Genomic DNA, 9840 nt, shown 5'->3' with positions numbered 1-9840 from the left:
AGGCTCAGAGGGAACGTGAGGCTCAGAGGGAACGTGAGGCTCAGAGGGAACGTGAGGCTCAGAGGGAACGTGAGGCTCAGAGGGAACATGAGGCTCAGAGGGAACATGAGGCTCAGAGGGAACATGAGGCTCAGAGGGAACATGAGGCTCAGAGGAAGCATCAGTTAGAGCAGCCAGGGGGAGAAGACAAAACAAATGCTCCATCATTCGAGGACAATAACTGATTGTTTTACTTCATATTGTGTTCAAAATCATACATTTACAAAGTCTTGTGTATTTAGATCTGCAGTGTCGTTAGTTTAAGTAATCATACCTTTGTTATTCCCAGCGAGTGTGATCACCGTGAAGTTTGATCCTTCTTTTCTTTGCTTCCATCCTCAACACCAAAGATAATTCATCAACATTCATGCGTTTTTATTTTGGTTTACTTTCTCAAGAAAAATGTGTTTTTTTATTATTACTGCTTTTCATAATGTTGCTGTGTTGAATATATTTAGCTATTATATTATTATTATTATATTATATATTATTATCATCTGACAGAGGTAAAGAGACAGAGAGAAGAGGCTCAGAGGGAAAATGTGGCTCAGAGGAAACATGTATTAGATGAAAAGTTATTTACATTGTATCACTCATAAAAATATAATTTTTTACAGTAAATTAGCTTCAGGACCTGATAGGCCTGGGCCTCGGCCCTGTGTTTCTCCCGTGTTCCCTCCCCCCTGTGTTTCCTGTTGTCTCTCTCTGTTATGTCTCTGTGTGTGGCCGTCCTCAGTGCTCCTCAGCTGCTCCACCAATCCACCACCTGCCTGCATCAGCCTGCTCACCTGCCTCTGAGGTGAGCAGTGCGTTCAGTCTACAGACGTGGCACAAACGTTAATGACCCTGCTGACATGCAGGAGAATCAATTGATCAGCCGTTATCTCCCGAGTCAAGAGACAATGAACTTCAATGTGCATGTTTTTTTATATTAACGTATATTTTTATTTTTTCATGTTTTTGAAGAATTTAATAAACACAGTCTTTTATTAGCGTGCAGGAGCTCTTTATTTCTTAATCCAACGAAAGAAAACAGTAAAACATAGTAAATTATGAATCCTTAGAAAAACATGTTTCAAAATAAATTGACAGCGTTAGAAGCGCAGACATCACAGACTCTCTTTTGAGCCTGAAATAAGCCCTCATAAATATTACCATTGGAGTTAGTAAAGGACAGTCGCAGAAATACAAACTATCAATAAACAGAAACTTACACACGTCGTGGATTTACTCTTTTCCCTGGTTTAGACAGAGACACTGTAAATATTGAAGATATTCTCTTTCTGTGACCTTGTTTTGGATGCAATTGTCTTGACCAGGTCTCTCTTGAGAGGGACACCTGTGTTGCAATGACATGTAATACATAATCTACTTCATCTCTGTGCTACACAAAGAGGCTGACAGATGATGTCGTTAAGCTAAAATCTCTCTTAAATGTTGAACAGATCTTTAAATGAGACACTAAAGAGTCAGTGAGAGTCATGCATTCACGTAGAAGGACATTCATGTTTAACCTCATCTGTTCTGTGTGTCAGTTATTAACAGAAACTTCTTACTGATGCTACTCTCACGCTGTCTGTTAGTTTTGTGTGGTTAGAATCGAAGAAGCTTAAATTATCATCTGTATCACCTCATCAAAATAGGTCACGCGTCTGTCTCTGTTTTTAAACCCCTCTGCTTCTGACAGTCTGATTATAACCGCTGCATCTCTGAAAGAAGACACACAGAGACGAGTGTGAAACATGGTCTAGATTTCTGTCAGATGAAGGCAGCCATATTTGTTTCTGTTCGTCAAAGCTGGAATGAAACGTACAGAATTTCAGAATAATGAAAACAGAATGTTGCCCTTAAAGGTGAAGCAATAAACAGTTGAGCAACATGTGAAAGTACTTTTGAAACCACCAAGAAGAGACCGAAGAATCAGACAAAAACACCAACTTAAGATGTGTCATGCTTCCTGCTACGGTCGTAATCATCTGAAGAGGAGCCAAACACTGCAATGCATGATGGTAGATTTACTACATCACTATACTCACTGTTCTTTGTCATTATCTCCTTTGTTTTTTTGGCAGCTCCCTTTGCAAACTTTACATATACAGACATATTTCTGTGTAACTCTGAGCTTCCCACAGTGAAGCAGTCCCACCAGCAGCAGCAGCAGAGCCACCATGACAACGGTGAAGACAGTTCTTAAGACCAGGTAAGTGTGACAGGAGTGATCTGAGGGGGGACGAGTCTCTCCGGGGGCTGCTGCAAAGACAGAACACACACACTGGTGTTTGAATGCATCATATCTTTTTAATAGGGATGCACGATATTGCCCAGCCCTTTGTGCCAATGTCAATACCGATATATTAGGCACGTGTTTTTTTCCACCTAATTGCAGAGAGGCCAAAAACTGCCTTACCGCAGACATCTTGCACCCTTCTTCACGCTTCATGGAAGAGGCGTTGTCTGATCGCTCACGTTTCTGAGGGCACCTGAATGCAGCATACCCCCCGAAACACGGTAGTGAGGGAGACATGCCCGGACTTGTTCACTGCACCTACTACGGAGACATCAGTGATCGCAGACAGACTCTTATGATCGTGTGTGCATCGATGAATATGCGAGTTAGTTTGCACTGATGTTAACGTAACTCTCTGTTAGCGTCGGCTTTGGGCGCGAGTGTATTTTCAGCTTGTTTGATGTTCAGTCGGTAAAATGAGTAGAATGTGAGCTAACTGTGAACTAGTTAAGAGTTGTTAAAGCTGTTTACCTTCTGTTCATTGGCTCGAGTTTCTTTGACTGTTCAGTCTTTATGTGTATATATTGTTGATAACTTTGTGCAGGCAGTGTGCGCACACTTGCACCAAGTTAATGTTGGAGCATTACGTCAAGCTTTTTAGGGAATCATCAAGCCCTCGATTGGCGGAAAATATCAGCAGAAATGCTTAATCTGCCGATGCCGATAACGTGCTGATAATATCGTGCATCCCTACTTTTTAACATGAAATTTGTATTTTCAGTTTCTCATTCTGATATTGTGTTTTGTCTCACCTCTGACAGCCAGCCAGCTCTGCGGCGATTCTCCAAAGTCAGAGATGCTGCACTTGTAAAGTCCTTCGTTCGATTTAGAAACGCTCTGGATGGAAATCTCTCCAGCAGATCCGCTGCCGATGAAGAGACCGTCTTTATAGAAATCCGCTATTTGGGCGGAGGAGGTCATTTTACTTCTACAGCGCAGAGACACAGTGTCCCCCTCCGTCACAGGACGAACAGGACTCTCCAGGATCACCGCTTCAGCTACAGGAAGAAAAACAAAAGAATTTCCAAAAAAGATTGCTCATCAATTCCCCTAAAACACACAGGATGTCCCCAACAGCTAGTGCAGCATCACTCCACTTCAAAATACATGTACGCATGAATTTAAACATTTGAGATAAAAGTCAGTGAATATTTCTGATCAATATGTTCGTTACCGGTGACGGTGATGTTGACGCTTTTGCTTCTCTCTCCTTCCGCACTCTCACACCAGTACACTCCGCTGTCAGCTGTATAAGCCGGTTTGATGGAGCAGACGAACTGTGATGTTGCCTCCCAGTTGGTGACACATTTACTGACGTTTCCCTGTATTTTCTTCATCACCGTCAGTCCGGTCTGCACATCAAATCCCTCACAGTTAAAAGAGAGAGCTTTGTATTCAAACAGCTGCAGGCTGGTTGGAACGATCAGAGGGAACCCTGCGTTAAAGACAGACATTCAGCTTTTATCTGGAAATGAAGGTTTGGTAAGATCAAAATAATGTTTGCTTATCAGTATCATTAAAACTCACCACTTTCCTGAGCATATTTCAGGTGCACTTGTGCAGCCAGCAGCATGGAAACCGTCATCACTGGAGAGATAACACAAGAGAACTGAGTATATATTTACTGGTCTCATGTCTGTGGAAAGACTCGGTACTCACACAGTCTGACGGAGAGAGGCGTACACTCCATGATGTCTTCTGGCGACAGTCTGCTCGTCAGAAGGAAGTACAGCTGAAGTATCATGTCGGTAAGAACCTCCTCTTCCTTTGTGGCTAATAGATGATGACGATACGAATGCTGTGACGTAGAGGAGCCCTGTCACTGGGGCCAAAGAAGCCTTAAAATACCATCAGAGCATCACTGAGGTCCAACAGATGTTCCTAATGAAGGAAATAACTCTTCTACATTAGACTGGGCCCTGACATGGTGAAACAGGAAGTGGACAAGCACAAACTGTAGATACAAGGTTGTCTAAAATGTATCGTAGCGATAGCATGAAGATTAGCCTTGATTGGGTAATCTAAAGCTAAACCAACCAGGATAAAGTGACCAGAACCAAACACAAGTGCTCTGTGAACGGTCGAGATGGGCTTCTCTTTAGCATGCATTAAGTTCTGCATTCTCCTGTGACACATTTTTATTCTGTCTAAAGGGAATCTACACAGGCAACGTATTTGAAGCGTATTTTTGACACGCGTGTGCCGGGACAGAACCGCTCCACTGTTACTCAATGCTGCAATCTCCACCAGCCGTGAGTCATTTTCTTCTGCTCCGTTCGTTTTACGCGTCACGTCTATTTCTCCCCGCGTCAGTGAAGCACAGAAAGCCGCTGACTGCTCTGTAAAAATGTGAGGGCAATTCTCCTCCTGAAGATAATTTGTGAAGAACAAGCAAACTCAATGTTATGAATCAAGTCTCTTTACTTACATTTTACATGCAGCATGGAGAGAAGTGCGAAAGTTCTCTCCCTAGCTGTTGCAGTGTTCAAGCTTATATACAACATCAACAACCCCCTACCCCATCCCCACATCGTACTTCACTCAGCCACATGGCCTTCATCAGCAAGATAAGATGATCCTTCTCTGCTCTCCAGGGGAAACCAGGGGAAACCGGGGTTCATCAAGTCAACGTCATAAAATAAATTGCTCCCCCATATAAATTTAACTTTAGACAAGTTACCCCCTTGATGATCCCTGGAAAATTCCCACAAAAACACGCCCACAAACAATGAATCCATGTTAAACAGTGTGATCACTTCATTTGGCCAACTTTGATTTCAGTTTCCTATTGAAGGTATTGATGAGCTAGATGAGCAGGCAAGATTCAACATCTGGGTGCAACAATCCCATTCATTCATTCTCATTTGACTCTTACATCCTGCATAAATGATTAATTAATAAGTCTACAAGTCGTTTGCAAAGTTGTCTTCTTCTACTGTTTCCGGCAGACTGCACTCATTTTGGCGTCCCCCTATTTATGGCCTGGAATCGAACTACCATTGGCTGACTGTGAGACTCATCTTTGCTGTCGTCACAGCTGGTGTTGGTTGTAAAATAAATGCTGCCGTGGTGCTTACATGTCGTATGACACTACAGTGTGGGTGTAGATTCCCAGTTAGACTGAACTCTGTGCTGATGTATTAGTGAGTAAATATGCTCATTTTTACAGTGGCACAGCAGAAGTAAGATTCTGCGCAGGAAGAAGTTGTTTTCATGATCGATTGTGGTTGTCTCCTGTCTTCTAGTGAAGAAAGAACTGAAAGAAACACCTGCCACTTACTGAGTTTGTGAGGGAATCATCTCAGTGCAGGGTCAGGCGCGCGTGTGCCTAATTGCCCCTGATTAAGACCAGGTGTGTGCAGCAGATATAAATACTGTTGGGTTCCAGTGACTTGTCTTGACTCATTGTCTCACCGTCAGAGGCAGTGAGAGGTTCTCTCAGTGTTCTCTTTGTGTAGTGTGAGTGTGTGAGGTGTGTGTGAGGTGTGTGTGAGGAGTGTGTGAGGAGTGTGTGAGGAGTGTGAGTCTGCAGAAGCACCACAAGAACCGACCGCATGATGTGCTCACCATTTCTAGTTGTGTGGTGTGGCGTGTGGTTTGTTGGTGCTGCGTCGGTCTTTTCAAACCCAGCCTGGTGTTTGTGTTTCTCTTTTAAGGCATCCCTGGCGGCCATTACGTTTGGTTGGGTAGTGTTTCCTTCTTCTTTTTTACTGTTTCCTTCTTTTATTTGTTTGTTTTTTTCCCTCTTCCATCCAATCTCTTACTATTTTTGTGGTTATGGCTCTGGGATAACTTTTACATACCCCTGGTTTGCAATTGTGCCCCCCCCCCCATCATCTGGACATAAACTTGCACTACTTTTTTGGTAACAAAAATAAACCTGTTCCAGATTAATCGTTAGTGGTGGACCACCTCTTGTGCAACAGCTCACAGATCGCTTCTAAAGCTGATTGGCTGTAGCTGTGATTTACAACAATGTGACTGCAGAGGTTTGGATGGTGCTGACAGGACTGGAACAACACACTTTTACTCCCTTCGGCACACGCACACACACATACACGCACACACACACACACACTCGCACCCAGCCAACAGGAATACTGAATGAGGAAGTTACAATGACAGTTCACCAACAAGCCAAAGCCTCAAGGGGGCGTCACAGAGCTCGACATGCTGCTACATGAGAGGTTTTTACACATCAAAGCCTTCTCACATGAATATGTTTGGACTTTACTCAGACTGTGTTAAACTGTTAAATGTTCTGTATGAAGTTTATGTCAGGTTCGTCTTATCAGCATGACTTTGCCTCTGTTGCTTTAATCTAAACTCTCTTCTGTTCTCTTATGTAGACTTTAAGGCAAAAAATGATGCAAACACACTAAAAAATCAAATCTTGCATTTTGAGGTCAAAGGTCATTTAAGTGTGACATTATTTTCTGCAGGTCAGTAGCTTGTGTATTCTAATCACGTGATTGGTTTGATACGTACATGTGAAGTTATAATCGGCTGTCGCACCGTTGCCTCAGGTTTCAGATCGACGTGCGAGAAACTCACCACAGAGAGTTAATTTTAAAAGCTGCATCAGCTCTGTCGTTCAGCGTCCTCAGAGCAGATAGAACCATGTGGTTAAACCCCCACACTCCTAAATAGACCCTGATGCTACGTGCTAGCTGCACACCTCACGATGATGGTTGATGACGACAATTAAAAAAAGCTCAGCCAACATTTGTAAACTGTTATTATAAATCAACATGTTATGTATTGTATTTCCCACAGAACTGCTTTATTTTAATGAGAACACACAACAATACAGCTAATGTTAGCACCAGTACAGCTTATACAAACAGAAGTCCAATGCAGAGCTGTAACAGAGTCTCTCCTTCAGCCACACGTCTCTGCTCCCTGTGATCTGGAAACACATAGGAGTGACTCAAGTAAAACAAACAGTACATATTTAACATGCTTTAAGAATGTATTGATTTATTATTGAAATGTGATATGATGAAGCACTTTTACAGTGATTCATACCTAATCGATTGTTTGGTAGAAGGCATATTCATCTTGTGTACGTTGGTCGATGGCGGTGGTCGCTGTGAAGCTGGATTCTCCTGGAAACAAGTGAAATGCCTCAGTTTGTTAGCATGCACATGGATTTATATATATATTATATTCATATACGTGGAGGAGATGAGTAACAATTATCTTTGCTGCACTACGCTGAGGAGGGAACATCTGTCTTGAGCCATAAAAGAAAAAGTGTTTGACAAAAATACATTCAAGAGTTTTTCATGGTGTCATCTTGACACAAATTGTTGTGCACACGTGACTTGTGGTTGTGGGCGGAGTCTCCTCCATCAGCGGGAGATATGGTGCGTTCCATTTACCGCGGAAGTCGCAACTGGGAATGACGTCACACCCGAGTTGCGCTCTAGCTCTTGCCATTGTTAGCAATACCAGTGGATAACAAGGCATTATGCGGTATTTTGCGCATGCAAACACCATAACAACATGTGCACAGATAGAAGTTGGACATGTGAGTACGGCTGATTTAATTGAGACATAAATTAGACAGAAGTGATAATAAACAGTTAATACTACAGCTTTCATTTACTGTTGATGCACAGAGATGTGAGGTCGGGGTTGGTGAGGTTCCTCCGACTTTCCGAGTCGAATATATCCGACTTCAGGGGGCGTTCCAGTGAAAATTTCCGACTGGGAACTTCGAAATTCCGACTTCCGAGTGCAAATGGAACGCACCATTTCGCCGAACAACTCTACAGAACAATTGGCCCTTTGTCTGTGTAGCTGTGGTTTTCTTTTGTTTCTGTGTATAAAAGCTGCTTGTGTCTCTAGTCTCTGTCAAACACATTTATATATTTGCTAATTTTAGTGAAGGCTTTGAACTTTTTCCATTTGTGTCACAAAACACAATATATATTCAACACATACATTTAAAGCGTGTACATGACATGTGGTGTAATTTCAGTGTAAAATACCTGTACAGATCCTATTTGCTGTAATTTGTGAATACATCTCGCCTGGTGTATGAAGAACACCAGTGACTCCAGACACTGAAATAAACATAGAAAACAGAACAAAAAAATATTGTGTATTTTAACTGGAAAACTCAAAAACTAATTGTCAGGGAGGCATTTATACACATTACAAAAAGTGTCAGACGCAGAGGCAGACCTAGAGGCAGACTCAGAGGCAAACCCAGAGGCAGACTCAGAGGCAAACCCAGAGAAAGACCCAGAAGCGGACCCAGAGGCAGACCCAGAGAAAGACCCAGAAGCGGACCCAGAGGCAGACCTAGAGGCAGACCCAGAGAAAGACCCAGAGGCAGACCCAGAGGCAGACCCAGAGGCAGACCCAGATGCAGCTCAGAGGCAGACCCAGAGGCAAACCCAGAGGCAGACCCAGAGAAAGACTCGGAGAAAGACCCAGAGGCAGACTAAGAGGCAGACCTAGAGGCAGACCCAGAGGCAAACCCAGAGGCAAACCCAGAGGCAGACCCAGAGGCAGACCTAGAGGCAGACCCAGAGAAAGACCCAGAGGCAGACCTAGAGAAAGACCCAGAGAAAGACCCAGAGAAAGACCCAGAGAAAGACCCAGAGGCAGACCTAGAGGCATGTGTATCATCCGGTCTGGCAACACCTTGGATGGACAGTCTCTCCCATGGAGAATAGTAAGATGTCAATAATAAATAAAGTATATTGCGTCTCTGCAAAGTGAGTTCCCTAGAATCACCTTTTTGATAACAAGTATTCATGTACACCTGCATGGTTTGTCGTCTTACCTGTTTCTGTTTCACCCGAGTGAGATCTTGATGTTGATGTCTTACGTGAAATGCAGACCAGCACTGGAGTACAGAAAATGAACCCTGTGTTAGAATTGCATCTGCCATTGAACCAAGGTTTCCCTTCTGCTTTTATAAACATTACCTTTATGTTTCCAACACAGACAGAGTCCGACTACCAGCAGCGGCACAGCCACCAAGCACATAGTCCACATGACGGAGACTGTATAAGACTGATGGTGGACAGGATGTGCCTCCTCGTGAGGTACTTGAGAGTCTAAATCTGGGGCTAACGAATCAGCTTTGTAAATACAACTTGTTCAACCATCTGCAGCAAACATTTAAATATTTTATAAACCAAATGGTTAATCAATCCTGTTATTTGATGTGTCTCACCCCTGACAGCCAGCCAGCTCTGTGGTGATTCTCCAACACCACTGATGCTGCACTTGTAGAGTCCTTCATCAGACTTGGAGACATTATGGATGGTCATGTATCCTGTATAGCTAGTCTCTTTAAAGATACCATCTTTATAGAAATCAGCTATAAGGTCAGATGAGGTCGTCTTGTTTATGCAGCTAAGAGTGACATTTTCTCCCTGGATCGCAGGACGAGCAGGACTCTCCAGGATCACAGAGCCGGCTGAACAACAATTATATTATAGTTATAATAATGGTGCCATGTGTATTAGGACAACGAGATAGTTCCTAACTTA

General features: G+C 43.1%; 1 protein-coding gene across 1 annotated transcript; it reads right to left on the bottom strand.

Annotated features, from left to right (window-relative positions):
- Window positions 1–771: 771 nt before the first annotated feature.
- Window positions 772–4070, bottom strand: LOC138600492 (low affinity immunoglobulin gamma Fc region receptor II-a-like). Its single transcript, XM_069671911.1, has 6 exons — window positions 4010–4070; window positions 3854–3913; window positions 3501–3761; window positions 3079–3324; window positions 2076–2289; window positions 772–856 (listed from the first exon to the last, which is right to left on the bottom strand). Exons 1-6 carry the CDS (start codon window positions 4068–4070, stop codon window positions 772–774), a joined length of 927 nt encoding a protein of 308 aa, XP_069528012.1.
- Window positions 4071–9840: the final 5770 nt, after the last annotated feature.

This window comes from Semicossyphus pulcher, unplaced genomic scaffold (genome assembly GCF_022749685.1).
Source record: "Semicossyphus pulcher isolate SPU_LCO1_2020_fin unplaced genomic scaffold, fSemPul1.0.p SCAF_21, whole genome shotgun sequence".
NCBI lineage: Eukaryota > Metazoa > Chordata > Actinopteri > Labriformes > Labridae > Semicossyphus > Semicossyphus pulcher.
This window is presented reverse-complemented; position numbering and strand designations above follow the sequence as displayed.

What these genes read in the sequence shown, in the direction of transcription:
- LOC138600492 (XM_069671911.1), bottom strand. Translation starts at nt 4,070, where the DNA reads ATGATACTTCAGCTGTACTTCCTTCTGACGAGCAGACTGTCGCCAGAA. An exon ending in CGTCAACATCACCGTCACCG is followed by an intron (nt 3,325 to 3,500) that starts GTAACGAACATA and finishes TTCTTCCTGTAG; the next exon opens with CTGAAGCGGTGATCCTGGAG. An exon ending in GAGCTGGCTGGCTGTCAGAG is followed by an intron (nt 2,290 to 3,078) that starts GTGAGACAAAAC and finishes CTGTCTTTGCAG; the next exon opens with CAGCCCCCGGAGAGACTCGT.